This window comes from Xiphophorus hellerii, chromosome 8 (genome assembly GCF_003331165.1).
Source record: "Xiphophorus hellerii strain 12219 chromosome 8, Xiphophorus_hellerii-4.1, whole genome shotgun sequence".
Lineage (NCBI taxonomy): Eukaryota > Metazoa > Chordata > Actinopteri > Cyprinodontiformes > Poeciliidae > Xiphophorus > Xiphophorus hellerii.
In genome coordinates this window covers 28,624,574-28,648,167 of record NC_045679.1, presented here as the reverse complement: position 1 = coordinate 28,648,167, position 23,594 = coordinate 28,624,574, and the positions used below count along the sequence as shown (strand labels likewise).

The window sequence follows — 23,594 nt, the reverse complement described above, 5'->3', positions numbered from 1 at the left end:
ACATCTTACCTGCACTTGTTATCTTCCACAAAGACATAATCAGTAAGTTAGAATTATCTTTTCAAAATACGAATAATCATGCTTGGTAAATGGAATGGTAAGTACAGCTTTGCTGCACAAGTATCTGTCTTATTCTGTTTTTTTTCCACTGCTGACCTCCATCTCAATTTTCAGTGTTTACTGTGAGCATCAGGGCATATAAATCAAATCATGGCAATTTACAACACATTGGAAATGCATGAAAACTTTATTAACCAAATCAAGGCATAAACGACATGAGCTACAAAATTGATCATCTTTAGTTTGGATTCATTAGATTATAAATGCTATGTAGGAATAGTGATTTGAATCCATATGGATTTTTGACAAGGCCTCTACATTCCTGACTGTTTTGAAACTGCAGTTTTATTGTACTTTAAGTAAGCATGTATTGTGTGGTGTTGTAGACTTTAGTTACCGTTTCGCTTTATAAACCCTAGTTCCTGTTTTCATGTGGGGTTATCCTCTTGATAGAAAAAGATAATAACATAGATAATTCTCCTTTAAAATATGTCCTCATAAAACAGCTCAGATTTACCCAAAGGCAAAAACGGAGAGCTTATCTAGTCTGGATCCAAACCGCAGAAGATTCTTCCCACTTTGTAACACCACCAACCTCAAAAACATTATGGCAATATGCTTACAATCTTTCATAGACTTGTTGTTAAACTTACAGTAAATTACTCAATCCAGTACTCAATGCTTAAGATAGCATTCAATGAGACACACATTCTCTGCAAAACATGGTGTGTGTGACACATGAATCACTATCTGATACAAAAGTAATTTGGTGTAGAAGACAAAAATTTAATGGTGGTTCGAATGAATGTTGCACTTAATTTCATATTGCTTTAAGACAAGCATGCACTAAAAACACTGTGGTGCAGCAAATCATCTGATGTGCATTGGCAGCATGAATAGGACTGAGTAGCACTGAAGTTCATCAGATCAACCCAGTAAAACGGCTCCCAGAAGGCCTGATGGTGCTGTGCTACTGTTGACAAATGGACATCCAGAAGCAGCACCTGGATGCCCAGGTTCTAACAACCAGTGATGTTTGATGAAATCGTAGGTCAGACAGGTAAGACGTCAATGTGGAAGAAGACCAAGGAGACCAAGGAGATGGTGGTGGATTTCAGAAGGGAAAAGGATCCTCTTCCTCCCCTATATAGTGGAGCATCAGCTGTGGAGTTGGTCTCTAGCTGCAGGAACCTGGGTGTGCATATTTCTAGTGACCTCAGCTGGAGTGCCAACACTTCCTGTCTGGTCAACAAAGCTCACTAGCGTCTCTACTTCCTCAGGAAGCTGCGGAGAGCTGGACTTGGGTGCTCAGTCCTGAGGAGTTTCTATCACAGCTGTGCTGCTGCTGAGAGGATGGCTCTGCAGAGGCTGGTTAAGGCTGCTCAGAGGACTGTGGGGAATAGTCTTCCCTCCACCACTCTACACATCACAATGCAGGAGAAGGACGCTCCACATCATGAAGGACTCCACTCATCCTATAGACAGACTGTTTCACCTCCTCCCCTCAGACAGGAGGCTGAGGAGTATCCAGAACAAGACCACCAGGCTGAGAAACTGTTTACTGCAGCTGTCAGGCTGCTGAACTCAAGCTGCACTTAATTCAGCTTCATCTCATTGAATTAAGATTGGCTCTATCTATCTATCTATCTATCTATCTATCTATCTATCTATCTATCTATCTATCTATCTATCTATCTATCTATCTATCTATCTATCTATCTATCTATCTATCTATCTATCTATCTATCTATCTATCTATATATATATATATATATATATATATATATATATATATATATATATATATATATATATATGTATATCCAGAGCACAACTTATTTATCATTATATTTCTACAAATAAAATTCATATTTTATCTACTTTTGAGCTGATCTCATTGCAAGCCTCTAGTGTGGAACTGTACCAAACTGGAAAGACGCTCGGCTTTAGAAAGTAAGAAACGACCAGCAATGGATAAATCTTTCTGTATCCACATATTAAATTTCTTCTGGATTAAAGCAACAATGGGTTTTAAATTTTTATTTGACCTTTGGTTTTCTTTTTTCGTAATGGAAATACCAAGATTTGTGCCTTTATATTTGACTAGGGAGTCTGCAATATTTACTTATGCGGCCCTGCGTGTGACGTCATTGCACGTGCTTGACAATGAATTTGATTGGATGACGCGGAAAAGAGCTCAGCATTTTCGGAGTGTTGTGTAGCTTTGGAGCTAACGCGACTTCATTTCCTCTACGCTGGCCCACAGGTTAGTAACTGTCTCAGCTGGTTGGCCCTTTCCGGAACGTTTCGCTGTGTTTACACTACCGGAGACAGGAGGCCGCGGCTCCTTCGACGTTTCACTAGCAGAAAAACTTTCAATTGGAAGCTTTAGCTGTGGCAGTAGAGTCGAAGTCAGGTAAAAACACAGGGAGCTGCAGTGTGTGTTACCCATACATTCCAATATTGTTGGCACTTCAGAGCGCAACGACTGCGCTAATATTCGCGGGGAGGAATAGCGATGAGAAGCAGGTCCAGGCCACCTCAGTTCTTGCCAACTGGTTCTGCGGTTCGGTAAGGGGGCGATTTGGGGCTTGAGATGATAATAAGAGAACATTTGGTTCCAGAAGCTGCTGCCTGGGAGCGCGCGCATCCAGCTGGTCACACGGATAAGCAGATTGCGGATATTTGTTTAAGTAAATCAATAGTCTTGTGAATTATTCTGAACTAGAAGTTTATTCTAATTATTATTTTAGATCTAAAATAAAAGTATTGGTTTTAGGTAACAAAATCTAAAGCCAGTTAAATTTTGTTATGCAAGTTTTAGATAAAAGCATCTAAAAGTAATTTTTAATATAGGGGCGGTCACTGAGGGTTTCTAAACTCCTCTGATTATATCAGCACAGAGTAAAGACCTAACCTTTGTTGTTCTTGCTCCATCTTAGGATGAGAATTGCTCTGTTTCTTAACAGTCACTGTATAATAGATTACTATTTATAGAGAAATGGAAACCTTTCACAGTGCTTTCACTAAGGATCACTGATTATGACTCTTCATATTTTTACTTTAACGCCTTTTCTGTTTGATATTTTATTGTTAATAATCTAATCATGCACAAAAGATTACCATCACAGCTTCAGATCTTCATGTTAAATGCTGATGTTGGCTAATTGGATGACTAAATATCTCAAAATTTGAATGGGTTGTTCTGTAGTTCCCTCTTTTTTTGGACTTCCTTATTTTAAACTATCTGAGTAAGACAGTTTCAGTGTGGTTGTAGACACTGAAAAGTTTATTTATTTTTTAAAACTTTAACTTGAATAGCCTTCTCAGAAGTGATGCAGAGTCCAACTCACTTAATCAAATCAGGCTATTGTGCCGATCAAGCCATGTTTAAAGAAAATTATTCAATACTTAGATAGTACAATGTGTGTTTTAGCATAAAAACTGTGATGTACTGTAGTTTCTACCTTAATGGAATAAAAGCATTAGGTGCATTAGATGCATGCATAAATCAGCCAGCCTCCAAATCAGCCCAGATTTTCTCCTTTTGAGAGACTGGTCATCCATCTCATCTGTCTCAGCAAAGGTCTATAAATCAGCCACTGTTCTCTTTTACTCTGATGTGAGAGGTTTGACTGCCAGACCGGCCCATCAGGTCATGTCTGCATATTTACAGTTATCAATAGTCACTCCACTGTTACCAACTCAGTGACTTTCTTGTTATATTTATCAACATTCAGACAGAAAAAAAAAGAAAGGGCCAAAATCGGAATCCAAAGGTCAGGCTTTTTAAAGATCGGCAATCGGCCAAAAAACTGCAATCAGTGCAGCCCTACAAGCATGGCCTCTTTGGTAGTTTTCAACATGAAATCTCCCTAAAACTAGCAGTGTGAACACAGATATTCCTCTTTTTGCACAGCCTCTTTGTTTGGTTAAGAAAATTCGTCCCCAGAAATGTGAAGGTGTACAGTTTGCTGATAAAACACACTCTTGCACTGTTGGAATACGTTTTCAGTGGAGCTGTTTCAGTTGACTGTGATTTGTGCTGAAGAGCCTCATTTGGTCAGCTGATGCATGACCATTTCATCTCATCTCTCCAAAATATGTTTGCTGTATCTTGGGTTTACTGCAGACACAATACAAGGGAAATAATTGTGACTATGTTGTTAAGGCACTGATCTGATTACAATGTTTTTTTGGCCCTGTTCTTTATCATTAAGTAATGTTCCCTTAATTCTTTAAGCCTTGCTATTTCATACTTATTTTATAGAATCCAAAAATAATTCTTCTACCTTTATCTGAATTATTTACTCTGCTTAGTTTACATGTGTTGCAGATGTCATAGTTAGGATAACAATGAAATATTGCCTTGGTGGAGGTAGACAAAGCTAATTTTAGATATGAAGTTACACATTTTTCATCCAGTTTTAGAGTTTGCATAAGCTCCTCCTTTAAGCTCTTTAGAGCCACATGAGTGGAAGATGTGTGTCAGTGAAACAAACTGAGTACTGGGCAGGGAATATTATTTTTGACCTAATTTTGCCTTTCTGTTGTTCCATCATAAAATATAATACAGATACTGAAGTAGTGCAGCGTCCAGTGAATGTCTAAAGACACTGTTGGATAAACTCTGGACACGGCTTTGAGTCCATTACTTTGTAGAGCCTGATGTTAGAAGCTGCTTCTGTAATTGACAAAGTTTCTGTGATGTTTAGCTTGGTAACAACAGCACTGCTGATGAGTGGATGGGTTGGGAAACATCTCTGGTTTAAACTTGTCTAAGTCACATTAGATAAGTTTAAACCAGCCAGCAGGCTCTCTCTTCCCAGCATAGACCTAGAAATAAACTAGAATAGAAATATCCTTTGTTGCCTCACACAGAGGAAATCCAGGTGTAAAAGCAGCATCAGATCTGTAGTTTCACATAAACTTGTGTCCCACATCACTCATAGAGAATTGAATGAACTTTACTATGATGGGGAAAAAAATTCTGGTAAATTGCAGTCAATAACTTCTGTGCAATATTCAGCAATAATATTGTATTGTTATGCTTCAAAATATAATTTCTTTGACATTCTGTTGTTGAAGTACTGGTTCTTCTTAACGTGAATCTTCCTCTGTCTTTCCAGACAGGTGATGAGTTGAAGACTGAAGGCTGGCTGATTGTTAGGGACCATGGAGGATGACTGCAGGCCTCTGCTGGGCCCAGATCCCACTGGGGACAGCCCCTCCCACAGAGGCTCAGCTGGGTCACTGGACATCAGAACTAAACGGTAGAGACCCCAGAACCTCTGTACATCACAAACAGATGGTGTGCTGCAGAAGCTCTGAATACCAAAATTGGCTATTAGTGATGAAATATCAAAGACTTCACAAGTTTGTTAAAATGGCTGAATGTACTGAAGCAAACAGTGGTCCATTCTGAGATGAGGGGATAGTTTTGCTTTCCAGATGGATTTGTTTTTTTTTAGAAAAGTTCTCTGCAGTTTAGAATGGACAACAAATTTCTTCATGAGTTATATAATTCATTTTAATATTCAAGTCCAATTATTTATAATGAAACTAATTGGAACATTGGGGACCATAAACTGTTCAGCTGTGCTTTCCACCAGGGGGAGGAGTGTAAGGCTCCTGGCCCGACCCTTAGCCAGATATCCTGTTTGGTCATCTGGTAGACGTACCTGAAATAAGGCTTTAGTCACATCTGTTCATAAGCTCAGTTACTTTTCTATTTTAACATATTTTTTCTGTCTTGTGTAAAATGAAATGAAATAAAATTTTAAATGCCAATATCTGGAAATTCAGAGGCATTTAGGATTTTCAGTATAAAAGCCACCTAGTTCAGTTTTGGAATGCTTTTAGTGCATGTGTTTTTTCCTTGAGGGTATTGCATGATAATAAACAAACATGGTGCTTTTCTAGGAAGCTAACTCTATGATGGACTTGTGAGTTTGGCACCGCCTTGGCATAATTCCTCTCTCTGTTAGCAGTTTGTGTCAGTTTTAATCCAGTTAGGTATTTCACAGGGACCAACAAGTTTCTAGCACATTAAAGATTACAAACACTCCCTTTCACAGCACACAAACATACTTTGTTTGTACTCAGGGAATTTCTGCAGAAGAGCAGTACAGCATAGTATGGTATGAATGTGATCAGTTGGATACTGTTCACTGTTCTGACTGCAAGAAGCTGAGCTGTTAGGCAGCCCAGGTTGCCTTAATAGTGGCCTTGCTGGGCCTCCTCTCTCTTCTTTTAATCTTGACGCATAGACTCTGTGTGGTTCTGGTCAGACCAGTTTACCTGCACATCTGTGATTGGGATCCATGGTGATTAAAGCAGGTACTGGTACTTGTAGCAACAGGCACCAAGTCCTGCTGGAAAATGAAGTCAGCATGAGGTGCTGTAAGATGTTCTAGCATATTCTTTGCTGACTTTGGACTTGATAAATATTCTGAACTAACACCAAGTTGTTTTGGGGAATTTAAATTAAAACTAAACGTGGCAATGTTGTGTGGTGTTGCAGGCCTTTCTATGTGGAGCCCAGGAACATTGTAAGTAATGACCCTCAGGAGAGGATCTCTGCTGAGGCTGCCATCCTGAACAGTAGAGTCCATTACTACAGCAGACTGACAGGGTCCTCTGACACAATGCTGGTAGGTCAAGTCACTTTGTCGCTATAGCAAAGAATGATTTTAATTTACATTTAATTTTCTGGCTTACTGTATGCCAATAAAATTGGAGAAATGATAATAAAATGGTTGTTTTATGTTTTTCATTTGGTTATCATTGCATCCAGCTGTGAATTAAAACTATGTGAATGTTTGTCTTTATTTCTCTGAAGATGTCATTGATTAGAAAGCGTTGGTGTTTATTTTGCTCCTCCAGAGTCCTCCAAACCATGTGATCCCCACTCCAGAGGAGATGTACGTCTACAGCCCTCTCGGGATGGCTTTCAAGGTTCCAGACAGCGAGCAGGCTGCTAAGAACCCCAGCATTGTCACCATGTAAGGCCTCACTGCTTCAGTCAGCGTCACTGAACATGAAGCCATCATCTTCAGGGCTTTGATTCTCTTGTGTGCGTTTCTTTGTAGCTTTGCCATATGGAACACCATGATGGGGACATCCATACTCAGCATACCGTGGGGTATTAAGCAGGTTGCCTACCTTTTACTGTTTTCCTCAGTTTATGGCTTTATGCTAACATTAAGTCAGCTGTTGCTGGACATAGATTTTTTCCTGAAAATTGAATAGTCTTATTTTATTCACCTAATTTCTTCAGGCTGGTTTCACTCTGGGAATTATCATCCTCATCTTCACTGGCCTGCTAATGCTGTACTGCTGTTACATTGTCATCAAATCACCAAAGGCAATTAGTAAGTCCAGCAGCATCTCTTCTGCTTGTCCTCTCCTTGTTTTGCTTTAATGAAGTAAGGGGTGATATTGTATTGTACAGGATAGATGTTCTTATTGTTTTGAATCTGAAGAAACTTGGTCTGTACCATCCTTGATTAGGAAAACAACATTATCATTTAGGACTTTATCACTTTGCTATTATTCAGCAGTAAGCGGTGGCTTAATGAACTGTGAAGAGGTGACTATAAGAGCTTAAAGAAATTATTTAGTGTTGTTTTGAAGCATAATTAAAGTCCAGTCTTGACATTCTGTGAGAACTATGGATGATGAGTAAAATTGTGAGGCCTCTTATCTGTTTATGCCTTCATTTTATGTCGTGGTGTGGTAGTTTCACAGGTTCTGGTTCTGGTTTCACTAGTTTCCACATATGATGTGACAAGACCCTGTAACATTATGCTATCACTGATATGAAAGGTTACACAATACATTATCATGGAAATATCAGTGTGTGCAACATTCATATCAAAAGGACTGCTAGGAGTAGGCTAATATATTCCAGGTTCTGTTGACTTGTGTTTTTCATGTTAGCATAATATTTAGCCAGTTGGACAGATATCATGACTAACTAGCACATCATATCTGTGCCAGATGTATATAATATTCCACTGACACTCTGAACAGAGTGTCAGTGGAATGAAGTAAGGGAACATCTGCTGCACTGACACTCTGAACAGAGTGTCAGTGCAGCAGATGTTCACATCAGACACTAATGACCTTGTCCAAAATGTTAAAGGTCACAGAGTGATGGAAGGACAGATGATGGATAGAGGAAAAAAGAAAATATACTCTACTTGATATCAGCTACACAATTTCCTCACATCATGCAGCTCTACTGATATTAATAAATTCATGTTATGGAAACTTAAATGTAGAATCTGTTTCTTAATGGTCTGAAGAGTGCAGTCACTGGTGAGAACAAAGAAAAGCGTGAAGAGTGATCTGGTACAAGTCATTCTTTCTCTTCACATTCTCACATTAGTTTTTCTGACAGAGTATTTCTCAGGTTGATGATTTTATGTACTACTTAATTATAACAAAATGGTGCAGGAATCTAGAGAGAGCCATATCTCTGTAGATTTGCTAGGTAAATAGATTCCTGGTGTGGTTTTCACCAAACTTTTTTTTTAGCACCATCCTTCCATTTCTAACATTTCTCATGAGCTTTATTGAAGATGAGTGCAGGTCTTTCCATGAAACTCTTCATCCACTATGGACATAGTGCTACCACCTGTTTGTGACTATGTCCTACTTTGAGATTTTCCCAACCTATTATTCTGTACTGTTCAGACATGCTGGTTTTGAGATTCATTTTAAAATTCCTTGTTTGCTAACTTGTTCCTTGTGTGTAAGCTCATCACATTCTTTGTGTTTTTAATATCCAGCAATGAGGTATATGTCAGGGGTCATAACCAACAAGGGAATATTCCTCTGGAAAGGAAAATTAACTGATATTCTCTAAAATACTGTTCTGTTCTGCTCAGGGGGTGTGGACACATCCAGCTGGGAATTCCCTGATGTTTGCAGGTTCTACTTTGGAAAGCTTGGCCAGTGGTCCAGCTTGGTCTTCTCCATGGTCTCTCTTGTTGGAGCCATGGTGGTATACTGGGTCCTAATGTCCAACTTCCTCTACAACACTGGGCAGTTCATCTACAGTAAGTTTAAATATGACCGTAATGTTCCATGTTTACTCTGCTGTCTTGAATCTTGTCTGGTATGTGCTGTTGTGTGCAAGTTTTCAAATGATCTACCAAAGTGCAACATTGCTGCTCATAAACATGTAATTCCAAAGTCTGACAGCAGTTTTAGTTTACGGGGTTGTTCGTGAAGTCATGTGGGCCATGTCCACTTCAGATTGCTAGCTTCCATTTTTGCCTCAACGCTTGCTTCAGCAAATCTAAAATGCTGACTCAGCTCTGATTGTTCAGCTCTTACATCCTGTTGGAAGTGGCTCATTCATTTAAACTGGAACCAGAAACGTCTTTAAGGGCTGACTCTTTATTGTATTTGAAGCTATAGGTAGGTAGTTGCTTTGATCATGCAGCTATCAAGTCACATTAATGTCATGCGACCATTTTTATCAATGCTAAAAAATGTTATCTTGGGCATGTCTGTACTCAGAAGTTGGAGCTGTTCACACATTCCCTCATTAAAACATTTGAAAAGATTTATTCATTGGGGATGTCTAGGCATTTGACTGAACTCAAACACCCTGGTCCTGTATAAATATGCAGTTAACTGTCCAGCAGTGCTTTGAAATAATAAAAAATAATTGTACATTGTGAAAGTGAATTCATAAATGAGTGTTTTAAATTCTTCTTATTTCTTCACGTCTACAGACCATGCTCACAACGTCAGCACATCCGATTCAGAGTATGGAACCAACGGCTCTGATAGAGGTGAGGAACCTGCATCAGGAAACCTTTACTTGTAACATTTCTGAGTAGTTTTAAAGACTGTTCTTCACCAACAACCATAATATTTTTTCAATTAGTTTTAAAAAGAGCTAATAACCCTTCATTTTTATGAATGCAGATAAGAAAAGACAACAATTTTCATTTGTGCTATCTCTATTTCTCTTTCTTATTATTAGATATAATTTTGGTGCGTTGCAAGAGATTCCTAAACCTGGCAAAAGTGATGAGTCTGAGAACTTTAAAAAATATATATATATTTTTCATTTTGGGTCAATAGATTTTGTTTTTACAACCAGACTGGAGCCTGGTTACATGACATTACATTTGATTTGATGTAGTGTTTTAAACCCCAAAGTTATATTTATTAACAGGTTCAGCTTATCTCAAAAGGTTATTCTTCACTATCTAGTCAAAATGCATGATAAAATAATTGTGCGAAATTAAAAATGAAATATTTTGTGGATTTTAGCATTTTAAGAGCAAATTATTTATAAATAATTCACACATCTGGATGTATAATGAACCAGAGTTACATTCACCAATCCCACTTCAGACTTTGCTGTGGTTAAATCAGTTCTATTTGAAGCAGGCTCTGGCTCAGGGATGTGTTGGTTAGGCTTACACACTCAGGCCAACAGCATGGAATGAACAGAGTAGCAGTGGTGTTGGTGCTAAAAGTTTTCTGCAGCACACCTGTATGTATTCTCTGGTGATGTGTGAACGAGGCTGTTAATTCAGATCTTTTGCCTAAAAGGAATTCTGTGTGTTTTGGAGCAAAGAGGATCGTTCACAGCCATCCAGGTTAAAGGCCAGGCTCTGTGATGGCGATAGGTTTTTATTTCACCTGTCAAACCTTGTTACACATTCTCCTTCTTCACAACCTGCTTTCTTGTCTGACCATTTTCAGATCAAAAAAACTTAAAAACAAACAAAAGAACATTAATAATGATGTAAACAATGACATGCAAAGTAATTATGCTCAAATTTGCATAAATGTTAGCTCATACATTACACAAATCCAAAAATCAAATGTTTCCAATCTCTACTAGTTCATAAGATTACCCAAGTAAAAGTAAAAAGTACTGTGCAGTAAAACTACTCTAAGTACCTTTTTTTTCAAAATGTTACTAAAGTAACTGAACCAGAACTTGATCAGTCAAATAAAATTTAATTGATTGATTTGATTTGGTTGATTGATTGAGAACTACCCACCTCTGAACATGGATAACAAATTTATTAGCTTGTTTTTGTTAATAAGCTTAGTGTGACATACTAGAATGTATTATCTAGTTATGGTTTTGCTAACATCATCAACATCCAACAACATTACTCAACTCATTCAGCTTGTTTGGAAAAAACTGTACAAAGTTTTTTGCCTGTTGCTGGTTTGCTCCAAGATTCTAACACACACAATGTGCAAGTTGGCACAGCAGCATGTCTCCATCTGTAAAACCTCCGCAGGCATCTTGACGCTCATGCTATGTATAAAGGAGACTTGGAAAACTACTTTCCGACATATTAACAGATTAAACAGTTGTAACAGCTGAAAAATATGTGGAGGATAGAGGACACAACTGCGGTGTGGGAGTCCATATTTTATCAAATCAAGATGAGAATAATAGAGGTACGAGGTTAAAAATACCCCAATCACAGTCAAATAAAATAAATTGCTTCTATCCCAAGGCAGGCGTGGCTTACTCTGTGGGTAGAGCGTGTAGAGAGTAGGACTGTGCATCTCTTGTCTGTGTTGTTCTTTAGGTACCATCTTAGAGAGAATATTTATGAATATGGACCCCCAAATAAAACTATGGCCACCCTCTGGCCATCCCTGGTATAACAGCCTAGTTCCACCACTGACCCTATCCCACGCTTCAGGAATGAAACAGATGTTAACTGAAATGCGGGTGACTCGACTAAATGTAAAATATGTGAGGTTTGTGCTGTGAGGTGAAAAGTAAAACCCAAATTAAAGTGTAGGTATCTGAATCTTTCTAATTGTGTATTGTTAATAGTGTAATTGTTTTTAATTATGTGTGTGGTGATGTCTTGTTGATGTGTTTGCCAGTTATCTGCCCATACCCTAAAACTCACCCTGGAAGAAATGACTCCATGACCAGTCTGTGTGGCAGCTCCTCTGGGAATGACTCGTCTGGGAGCAGCTTTGATCACTACTGGAGTAAAACCGGCACCATCCCTCTCTACCTCATCGTCCTGCTGCTGCCACTGCTCTGCTTTCGCTCTGCCTCTTTCTTTGCCAGGTTCACTTTCTTTGGTAAGTGGAGCCCAAGCTGCTGGAATGCAAGTATTGGCATTTTTCCAAAAATTTGGGACTCAATGAGCGAATAGTTTGTTCTTCAGCTACCTAGCTTAGACTTTCATTAGAAAGATTAGAACTCAGCATTTTACCACATGGGAAGTGTTCAACACATTCTTTGGTCCATAAGTCAGTGACCACAAGTCAGTGACCAGACCTGTCACTGACTTATATGCTGTAAGTGTTGACAAAGCCACCCTCTTCCTCCTATGATAATAAATGGAACACAGTCTGCTTAAAGTCAGGACTTAAAGTTCAGAATATAATATTGTGTTGTAGCATCAGTCTGAGGCCTCTGTTGGCTAGTATATGACAATATGGCTGTTGCGCAATTAGCTGGTTCTGTGATGACCGCTTGCTCTTTTAGGCAGACACCAGCACAGAGCCTCAGTAACTTGTGAGTCTGGATGAATGAGTCAGAAGAAGGAACTGCATTCCACAGGCATGGTGTCAGCCTTCCACTGAACAGCGTCATGGAATAGTTGTGCATTGATGTGAGAGGGAGAACAATTGAGATGTAATTTGATAAACGGCATAAAAAAGGTGCGAGACAGTCGTTTTAAAATGACTATTTCCCTTAGCATGACCTGACATTGACGTAAACCTCTGGAACATCCACTCCTGGGAAGGTTGGCAGCCTTCTCAAATGTTTCCAGCTGTTTCTGTTAAATAACAAACTTCCAACTGTTTAGAAATGATCTTATTGCACCTTGCAAATTGATGTGAAGCAAACTATGCTTTTACATACCTGGTCACAGCTGCTGATGTTGATTTCATCAGGTACCTTAATGTGCATCATCTGACCCATTGATGGACTCCATGGCTTTATCAATAGCTACTAGCTTACTGTCAGTTTATTCTTCACTTCTGTAGCATTTATATAATTACATAGTAATTAGTAGTTGTATTCAGTGTAATTAATGGTTTATGCAATCTACTTGTTCTTCACTAATTCCGAAGAATGGTTTTGTTTCTTCTAGGCACTATATCAGTCATCTATCTGATTGTGCTGGTCACAATCAAAGCTTCCCGCCTTGGCTTCCATCTAAAGTTCCACTGGTTTGATCCGTCCAAGTTCTACGTTCCAGGTAGATCTGCCTGTCCTCTGTCCTGTTCTGCCACAGCCCTGAGAAATGCTCACACTTTTGTCAACACTGTATTAAAAATGTCCCATGTACCTGGTAACCATGTTGAATGAATTTTTTTTTGGATCTTTTAGGTGAACATGGGCGGGGGAAATTACTGTAGAGGATGCTTTTTTTTATACTACTACTTTTACAAATAAAAAAACTCTAAAAGGTCTATCTGGCTGTTATATCACTTTGATCTTGTGTTCTTTTTAACCTAAAAGTAAAAACAAGTCTTTCAAATGTTTTAGATGTAGTGTTTACTAAGACTGAGTAGAGCACTAAATATATGACCATACCAGCACACTGACCTTTGTTTTGGTGAAATCTGTCTCATTCATAAAGATCTTGGTTGTGATGCTTATATTTCCTCTAAGACTTGTGGTTTTCCTCTTCTTTCAGAGTTCAGGCTGTTTTTTCCTCAGCTGACTGGTGTGCTCACCCTGGCCTTCTTCATTCACAACTGCATCATCACATTGATGAAGAGCAACAAAAACCAAGAAAATAATGTGAGTCTGTGCTCAGTTACTGTTGCTCACAAAATTAGCGGGACAAGCTTTTCAGTGGTTCTGGCTAGACCAACAGGTTCATCAGGAATTTGGAGGAGAATGACCTTGAAATTGATTAGACTTAATTTTCTGTCTTTATCTCCTTTATTTGCCTTACTATTTCAACAAATGCAGATGGAAGACTTAGTGAAGAAATTGGTTTGTTAAATATTTTAGGTCTTTTCAACCTGGGCCCACTAATTTTATTACAATTCATTTTATTAAATATCTAAAGTATAACAGAATGTTAGGTTAGGATACTACCACATCTGGTAATGTTCCCTTTTACACTGAGACAATTCCTTTAAAAATATGAATGACCGTCTAGCTCCAGATGTTTAGTGGGTTCCATTTTAAATAGACCATACTGCTGCTAGAACCTGTTGTTCAGGCAGTATTTCATTAATCCTAATGCACTTCAGTGGAACAGTGCAAAGGTTTTAATCTTCCTTCTGGAATTCAAATATATTGGCCCAACAGTGAAGAACATTTTACATCTTTGCAATCTATTTGAATCAACTCCATAAATTACATAAAGTAATTTGTGTAGATCAGATTGTGTAGAAACTGTCCTCCAGCAGAATCTGTTCAAGGTGGAAAATAACAGTAGTTTACCCACCAGGTCAACTACTTTTCATCTGAACCTAGTTTTGGTTCAAACTGAGTTCAGGCTCAAATATTCCACATATACAGTACAGACCAAAAGTTTGGACACACCTTCTAATTCAATGGGTTTCCTTTATTTTCATGACTATTTATAAGGCAAGAAATCCCACTTATTAACCTGACAGGGCACACCTATGAAGTGAAAACCATTTCAGGTGACGACCTCTTGAAGCTCATCAAGAAAATGCAGAGTGTGTGCAAAGCAGTAATCACAGCAAAAGGTTGCTACTTTGAAGAAACTAGAATATAAGGGCTATTTTCAGTTGTTTTACACTTTTTTGTTTAGTGCATATTTCCACATGTTATTCATAGTTTTGATGCCTTCAGTGTGAATCTACAATGTCAATAGTCATGAAAATAAAGGAAACTCATTGAATTAAAAGGTGTGTCCAAACTTTTGGTCTGTACTGTATGCTTTACAGTTTTTCTTCTATGCAGGTAAGGGACCTGTCCTTGGCTTATCTTCTTGTTGGAGGGACATATATGTATGTGGGCGTGTTGATCTTTGCTGCCTTTCCCTCACCTCCTCTCTCCAAAGACTGCATTGAACCAGTAAGACATAAACTTGTTTGCCTATTTTTTTATATATATCTTTTTGAATTCTTTTTCCAAACTTTATACATTATGTACAGAAAGGTCACTTTTCTATATACTGTAGCATTAAAGCTAAATCACCACATCATAAACATAGTACTGTTTTATCTCATCTTGCCAACATCCAGGTATGCATTTAGTTATTCTCATGTGTTTCTCCATTAGCAATATTTCTTTAGATACCAATGAAGGTGCTGTTCGTTACTGTATTAAATTCTGATGTAATATATGGAAAGCCAGTTCTCATGTATACATTGTTAAGCATTCAGAAGACATGAGGTTATAATGGGTCAGATGAAATTCAATTCAGTTTATTTATGTAGCACCAAATCACAACAAATGTGGTCTTAAGGCATTTTACAAAAACATAATTTCAGTTCAATAATATATACATTCCAATTAATACTGGTAATCTAACAGTACAGTAGGATGTAGTACAGTACAGTACATGTAAGATTATTTTGATGTTCTTGAAAGTAAAAAGTTCAAAGGAGGGCAGGTGATGGCAGCATTATGTCAGCCGATGTCCTCCTCCAGGAAGGAACCACAGCCAATCAGTACGCCAGACCAAGTGTAGCTTCAATGGAGAGAAAATAACAGATAAAACAAATTTAACAGTTGAAAAAACAGCAAATAATGCAAATTGGAGAATAGAAAAAAGTGAGAAAGTGAACAGTTTATCCTCTAGCAGCCTAAGTCTATAACATCATAAGTACAGAAATATATCAGGATAACTCAAGCTGGTCCAACTACAAGCTTTATCAAAAAGGAAAATTTCAAGCCTTGTCTTAAAAGTAGATGAGTTCTGGGATGCGTGAAAATGGAGGAAATATATGTTGTTGCTTCCTAGTCGTCTTAGTCTGAAAAATTTAAATGGCCTAAAACATTTCCCCTATTATTGACTCTTTGTTTGGTCCTAAACAATATGTACTTGTACCCAAATTGCATCTATCAAGTCATCAAAAATATTTCCATCTCCATCTCCCATTGGATCTCCTCAGGTACAAAAATATTATGTAGCTGTGGACTAAATGTTACAAGGTGTGACTACCCAGTACTTTTGCTCATCTGCAGATTGAATGTTTGAAGTCAGGACATCATTTCAAGTGTTTGTAACTTTGGAATTTTATTGTAAAACTCCTGTCCTTATTTAAGGACTTTTTTCCTCACTTAGAAATTTTTTTTTTGATAAATTGTTTTATTAAAGTGTAAACTAGTTCAACTAGTTTCCTCAAATTGCGGTCCCTCAACTACGGGTAGTCAGCGGGCGACCCCTAGTGGTTAGCAAGGCACTGCATATATTCCACTGTTTATTTTCTGCCTACAGCATTAGCTTTTTTGCAGTTTATGTTGTTAGGAGTTTTCAATTGGACCTGGAGGTGAGAATGATTTATCTCAGCTATATAAATGAAGCTTAGTGATAAATAAGTAATAGTAAAATGCAGGTTGGTATTGCACTAGCTTTTAATTGTATTTACACTCTGCTTGAAGTTGCAACTCTGCTCTTCCCCTTTTCCAGAACTTTTTAGATAACTTCCCCAGCAGTGATGTGATGGTGTTTGTGGCTCGAGTGTGCTTGCTGTTCCAAATGATTACTGTCTATCCTCTGCTGGGTTATTTGGTACGAGTCCAGATTATGGGTCAGCTGTTTGGAAATCATTATCCCGGGTAGGAGAATACTAATTTTATTTATAGTTCATATTTGGAGATTTACGGTAGTTCTTTTGTTTGTTTTTTTCATTTATAGCCATGAAAATTTAGGGTCAATATCAGTTTTGTTTACTTTCAAAGCAATATAATAAAATTTATTTGATATGACTGGTTAACTCAAATCTAGTTAATAACTTTAAATTCTAGTTTGTACCGACTGTTTAGTTTACCAACCATGACTTGTCAATATGTTAAAGTTTTTAGATTGCATCTTTTGAGCTTTGTCAACATTAATTTCCTGCATCAGAAATGTTCAATTTAAATAGCTATTCAATCTATTTGATGATATTCCATTATTAATGCATTTCACTGAGTGCTTGATACAGTGACTGATCTGGTAAAGCTGAGCCAGTTCAATGGAGCATCAGATCAGTTTTTCCTCCTGTTGCTGTCAGTGTTGAACTTGCCTGGTCATGACACAGCAGTTTACCCATTTCAAGTCTTACTGGATCACCCAGGCATCAGAACTTGATCATTTCTTGGAAACTCTTGAACAATGTTTCTGCTAACGGAATGCTGTTTGTCCCATTGTCTCTACTCAGTTTCATTCACATTCTTGTGCTGAATATTCTCGTTGTTGGAGCTGGAGTTCTAATGGCCATGTTTTATCCCAACATTGGATCTATAATACGGTATGTATAGAGTTATGTTGTTAACTGTTTATGAAAGAAATATTCAGTAATGTTAGCTGGGAGATTCTTCTTCAATAAACTTGTTTAAAGCTATTAATTTTTCAACTACTGTTAGGGAATGATTATCTTTTTTTGTAGAAACATTCTTCTATTAACAAGTAGCACACTGGTTTTACTCATCCTGGAACTTTGCTTCAGAGAGCCATCTAGTGTCCCTACAAAGGTTGAATTAATTCAAATTTTTAATTTAAATGAATAGCATTTTAAGAAGAACAGATGTACAAAGATTGGACCAGCAATTATATCATTGTAGCAGAATGAATTTGATTGTTCAGTCCTATGGTATGTTTGGTTTAAAGCCAACCCCTGCCAACTAGTATGTCAGTCATTATCAAAACTTTACAGTTTCAGCAAATCTCTAAAGCTATTTTATATAAACATGCATTAAAGATAAAGATAATCATTTTCAAGTTTGAAGTATTTTGGGAATGTGCAAGGGACCCTGAATCTTAAAAAGTGAAGCAGGGGTCACCAACACGGTGACCGGGCACCCGGTCACCCTAGGGGACATTGTCAGTCGCCGTGGAGTTCTAAAAATAGCCATTGTTATTAGGGAGCACAGCCAAAACAAATTATTGGATTAAATGTTTTTACATTGAAGTAATAACATTTGTTTATATTTAGAATTAAAAAAGGTAAATTATAAACCTGTTTAAAATAAATTGCTTTATGTATAAAACTCTTTTCTAGGGTTAAAGTTCAGAATTATGCGCAGAAGCCTGCAGGATATTATCAGAGGGCAGCAGCGCCTGCAGCTGTATGGCTGTACCCACTCTGGTACCTTGAGATTTTCCTTTTAAAAAAAAGAAAATAATAATTTCTGGGATTTTTATTATCTAATCCTCTTTACTATTAACAAAATTGTGGAGAAAAACAAAGATCTTTTGTGTCGAAACATCTTCTACGTAGTGCACACATTTCTGTGGGGTGGGCATGCCGAAGCCTAAAGCTTATCGGTCAGTTTGCTTTTGTTTATTTGGCGGCTTGGCCCTTTTTCTGCAAGCTAAAAATGAATGAACGGAGTTTGAACCTCCCGTAGTTCTAAGAGGAAGTTTGGATCCCAGTCGAGCATCTCAGACTGCGGGTTAAACAATTGAATCTAGTCGAAACATTCCCCAAAAGAGTGGAAATTAAGCAAACATTGTTGCTTCACCTTCTCTACCCTGAACTTGCGATCAACATCGCATCTGATGAAGTGAAGCCTACCCGTGAATCACACAGGTAGGCTTAACTTTCATGTCTTTATTATTTAGCAATGTTTGTAAAAAAAAAAAAAAAAAAAGGTGCACTGCTTTTGTGGTTTAGGTTTGTGCTGGTTTTGTGCTACGGGTGCATGATGCATTGCTAATACTAAAGAGGCTTAGATAATTAAAAAAATACAATAACTGTTCTTTTCTTTTTTTATTTAAAGGAAAATTTAATGGTACGCACAGTGCGTACAGCTGAAGGGGCTGCTGCAACAATCTTCAGTCGCACTTGTTGGCAATTTAGAATCACACAGAAGAGCTCCAAAAGGGAATCAAAGTTAAAACTCTGTCAACTAAGAACTTCTGATCACATAATAGCAATTAACCATATCTGCCATGGTAAATCATTACTGATTGTGAGTAGTCCCTAACATTAATATGATCAGGCAGCATGTAATCATATATATGTAAATGTATTATTGTTACATAGGCTGGGCTAAGAAAATTTATATCTGTATCAAACAAGTAGCCCTTTGTGTTTCTCTGAACCCATGAAGTAGCTCCCAGACTCAAAAAGGTTGGTGACCCCTGGCCTACAGTAACTTGGAAAGCACTTATACACCTTCTAACAATATTAAATCTGTGCATGTTACAACCCCAAACATTAATATATTCCAGTGGGACATGTAATGAACAAACAGAAAGATTGTGAAGTGGAAGAAAAAAAAAAACATACACATTATCTTCTTGCATAAAAATAGAAACCTGAACCTACTGAGTAGCAGTCTCTTCTCTTCATATCTCCAAAAAGGGAAAGACAGCCAAAGTCTTGTTCAGTTTTCTTGAATTATTAAAATATAGTAAATTTTCCTCTGCGGCCCATATCTGCTTTCTCATTCACTGATCATAAATCTATTTCTCTCTGCAGATTTTCTGGAGCAATATGTGGACTGGCCTTAGTGTTTCTACTTCCTACTTTAGTCCACATGTTCTCCCTGAGAGAGCAGGGGAGACTCACCTGGCAGTCAGTTCTTTTCCACAGTTTCCTCATCGTTCTGGGTGTGGCCAACCTGATGGCTCAGTTTTTTATGTAGAAAACAACTAGGCAATAATTTAAAGATGAGAAAATGTAATGGAAGATTTAGCTGCTACCACCTAACTGGTGTGGTTTAAATATCTGCACAACAGGCTCCAAACATACAGTATGCAAGCATTTACATACATATTTATTTCAATATGTACTTCATATTCAAATAAATGTATAACCATTAGTTGTTTGAACTTACATTGAGTAAAGAATGTTTTGAACATGTCAATATTTTCTCTGTTTAAATATTTCTAAAATGGCCATTGGCAGAGTTTAGGAATAGCCCAAGTAATCCACACATATGAAGAAATCAAACAAATTAGTCCACAAAGTCAGTTATGAGTAAACAAATGGATTGAAACGGGGAACATGTGAAGAATAGCATCTTCTACATATCTCTTCTACAGATATCTCTCTTCTACAGAGAGATGTAGAAGGCCAAGAAAGTAGCTCAAATCTGTGAATATTTAGGAAAGATTTCTGCTGCTGTGTACAAATCTACGTATATCAGATGATTAACTGGTAGCCTTCAAAAAGTTTTTTTATAATGAAAATATTTTACAGTTGCTATCTGGAGATTACACACAGTTGCACAGGAGAGAGGTGGGGTCACCTTGAACAGGTCACCAGTCCAGCACAGTACAAACAATCATGCACACATTCATACCTCATGAGAATTTAGACAGACCAGTCAACCTAAACATCATGATTTTGGACTGTGGGAGGAACCCAGAGTACCCCGAGAGAACCTACGCATGGACAGGGAGAACAGGAAGAGTCCATGCCGGGAATCGAACCCAGGACCTTCTTTCTGCAAGGCAGCAATGATACGAACTGCTCACACACAACAAAAAGCATACTGTTCCTAAACATAGTCATGGCAGTCAGTGGTTACAACTGCATCCCCCCCCAAAGGTTTTATTGGCTCTAGTGGCCTTTATTTGACAGTAAATTGGGTATTTAGAGAAGGGGGAAGACATGCAGCACCGGGAATCGAACCTGCGACAGCCGCATCGAGGGCTAAAGCCTCTATATGAAGGTTGTGCTTAATCCCTGTGCCATCTCAACATCCCACAGCTGCATTTTTAAACTTCTTAAACTTCCTAGTGAGCGCTGTTGGAATTATTATCCGAAAGTGGAACAAACATGACTTCACCACAAACCAGCCAGGCGGCCCATTTAAGGTTTCTGAAAGAGGAGTCAAAAGAATAACTAGAATTGTCCAAGAGCCAAGAACCACTTGCAGAAAGTTGCAGGTGCATTTTCTCCAGGTAAGCATAAGTAATGCCTTTATAGCAATGGCTTCTATGCACAGTGACTGCACAAGACGTCACCCCGGAAGAACGTCTGCTGCAGAAGATTTGGACAAGTGTGCAAAATTCTGAGAAGACAGTCTGGTCTAATGAGGCCAATGTAATCGCTCACATCAAGTTTAAAGAAAGAATGGTTCTGTACATCACTCTGGAAACACCATGCAAAGGTGACATTAGCAGGTGGAAACATCACAGTGTGGGCTCTGTTACAGCACCTGGTTCTGGGAGGCTTCATATCATGCAAGGAAAGATAGATAGATTTACTAGGAAATTTTTGATAAGAATGTGAGAATGAAACAAATGTTAATTTGAAGCAAGTTTCAAACACAGCCAAGGAAACTCTTAACTCATTTCTGAGAAATAAAGTAAAACTGTTGGGATGGCTCAGTCACCTATCTTAAATGAAAATATATGGAAATAGCTGAATGTGCAATTAAAGGAACCCTGAAAACCTTTAAGATTTGGAGACATTTTGTCTGAGACAATAGGTTCCATTCCATGTTTCATTCTATTTTTTTAGTCATTAAATTCACTGGTGGATTTATTTGCTCTGATTATGTTAGTGGATTGCTTGGGTGGGGGTTGATGCTGATGGTGGTCTGGTGTTAATTTTATCTCAGTGTCCCCATTAGAACATTTAAGCTGAGAAAAATGTTGACATGTTTAATACTAATTTTACCAGCCTCATTTTAATTCAGGCCAACCTTTGTTTATTTGACTTTGCTTATGGTGACATTGGAATGAGATTTGTTATGTGTCAGCTGATTCTGACTATCACCAAACTTTTTGTAGAGTGATCTTCATACAGCAAAGTGCCACACAAAGCGCTATACAGAGATTAAAAACAGACAGATGGACATGAAGGCACAAGAGACTCGTACATTAGAAAATATCAAACTAATCAGACAAATATAATAAAGATAAAGACTCCAGGGAATATGGACCTCAGGGGAAGCAGTTGTGTAGATTAGCAGGAAAAGAAAATGTATAAATATACATAAAATAATCATAAACTAAATGGTAAACTGATTTGAGAAAATACCAATATAGACAAAAACATTACAATAACTGCAAAAATGTTAACTTATATAGAAACAACAAAGAACATATAGATACTTGTAATGTACTTGCAATAATTAAAAATAATAAACTTTAAGAGATGACAAATATAAGCCAAAACCACCAAACTGAATAGATGTCTTTAGAATGCTGTTCAAGACGTCCAAGCTCTCAGCTGGCCTCTGATCTTCAGGCTTGGCCCACAGTAGACGGCCATAACGATGCCTCACCTTGTGATTTAGTTCTCACTGTAGGTACCAGCAGACGACCGTTTTCAGAAGACAGAAGCAGTTCTCATAAGTGGGGTGGACTACAACATTACGGCCATTACGTTTTAAATACCACTAAGAATACCTTAAAATCAATTCCAAAATGCACACCAACTTTAATTGCAGACTTTAAAGTTGCCGTGATGTGAGCTCAGCTTCTGGTCCTCGACTAGCAGAGTTCTGAATTAGCTGTAATAGAGCTATTATTTTTCCAGCAAGATCAGGAAGCAGAGTATTACTATAATTGATTATACCAGCTGTAAAAGTGTGAATCAAAGTTTCTGTATTGGATTATTAGAGAAATAGTTACAGTCTTGCAATGTTCCTCAAATGATAAAAATGTGTTTCTGGTGACATTCTTGATATGGTTTCTGAAACCATAGTTTGAATCAAATATGTTTTTCAATTTTGATGAAGGAAATTCTCATAATTTAATATGAAAAAAAAACAACAAAACTGCTTCAAAGTGCCTGGATGGATGTGGGCTCATAAACGCACTAATAAACGGAGGTGTTTGTCATCAGCATAACTATGAAAGTTAATGCCATGTTTCCTAATGATGTATGCCAACAGTTGCTGGGTGGCATATAAGGATTCAAAATATTGGGACTCAATGCTGAGCCTTGGTGGACACAGATTACTTGTGTAAAACTGGGATGCTGTTACTTTAGTTGATTAAGGAAAAGCTTCTCCACATTTAGCTAAAAACACAGCAGATTAGAATAAAGACATTGAGTTCACAACAGCAGACTTAAAGACAGTTGTGAAACCCACTGTCCCGCTCCATATAAAAAGAATAGTTAATATTAAGAGCATAATTTTGAAAAAGATATGGTTCTAAAGAGTCTAAAGATATTTTTCTGTTTTAAGTGAGAAATAATTCTGCTTAGCAGTTCATCAACCATTCTCCAATGTTTCCCCACCATTTAACAATGACTCAGAGGTGATATTTTTATGCTGGCATTGAGATAAATTATATCTTATATTTTTTATGTTTCCTCTGAAGTAGGCTGCGAAATCTCCACACTTTGTAATTGTGGAGTTACTGGTGGATACTGGGGAGGGCTGGTTAGATTAGTCTGTCAAAAAACTGAGAACAGGATTCTTTGATTATTTTTAGTATCAGATATTAATTTTAATA

The 23,594-nt window shown here is 37.7% G+C and overlaps 1 protein-coding gene across 2 annotated transcripts; it reads left to right on the top strand.

Moving 5' to 3' along the window:
* Positions 1-2,227: 2,227 nt before the first annotated feature.
* On the top strand, positions 2,228-22,892 carry slc38a9 (solute carrier family 38 member 9). 2 transcript variants are annotated; one of them, XM_032570404.1, is made up of 15 exons: positions 2,228-2,326; positions 5,190-5,333; positions 6,584-6,713; positions 6,946-7,064; positions 7,152-7,215; positions 7,340-7,433; positions 8,955-9,125; positions 9,810-9,869; positions 11,953-12,159; positions 13,182-13,289; positions 13,731-13,837; positions 14,981-15,094; positions 16,656-16,804; positions 17,389-17,478; positions 19,654-22,892. In XM_032570404.1, the coding sequence occupies exons 2-15, from the start codon at positions 5,236-5,238 to the stop codon at positions 19,817-19,819; spliced, it is 1,677 nt and encodes a 558-aa protein (XP_032426295.1). In that variant the 5' UTR covers positions 2,228-2,326; positions 5,190-5,235; the 3' UTR covers positions 19,820-22,892. The 2 variants fall into 2 exon arrangements, with proteins under 2 accessions (XP_032426295.1, XP_032426296.1); XM_032570405.1 differs by lacking the exon at positions 2,228-2,326 and adding an exon at positions 2,333-2,476.
* The last annotated feature ends 702 nt before the right edge of the window (positions 22,893-23,594 follow it).

Excerpts from the sequence above, each read along its gene's own strand:
- slc38a9 (XM_032570404.1), top strand. The coding sequence starts at position 5,236 with ATGGAGGATGACTGCAGGCCTCTGCTGGGCCCAGATCCCACTGGGGAC. Across the intron at positions 6,714-6,945 it reads GGTCCTCTGACACAATGCTG|AGTCCTCCAAACCATGTGAT; the intron begins GTAGGTCAAGTC and ends TTGCTCCTCCAG. Across the intron at positions 7,216-7,339 it reads TACCGTGGGGTATTAAGCAG|GCTGGTTTCACTCTGGGAAT; the intron begins GTTGCCTACCTT and ends TAATTTCTTCAG.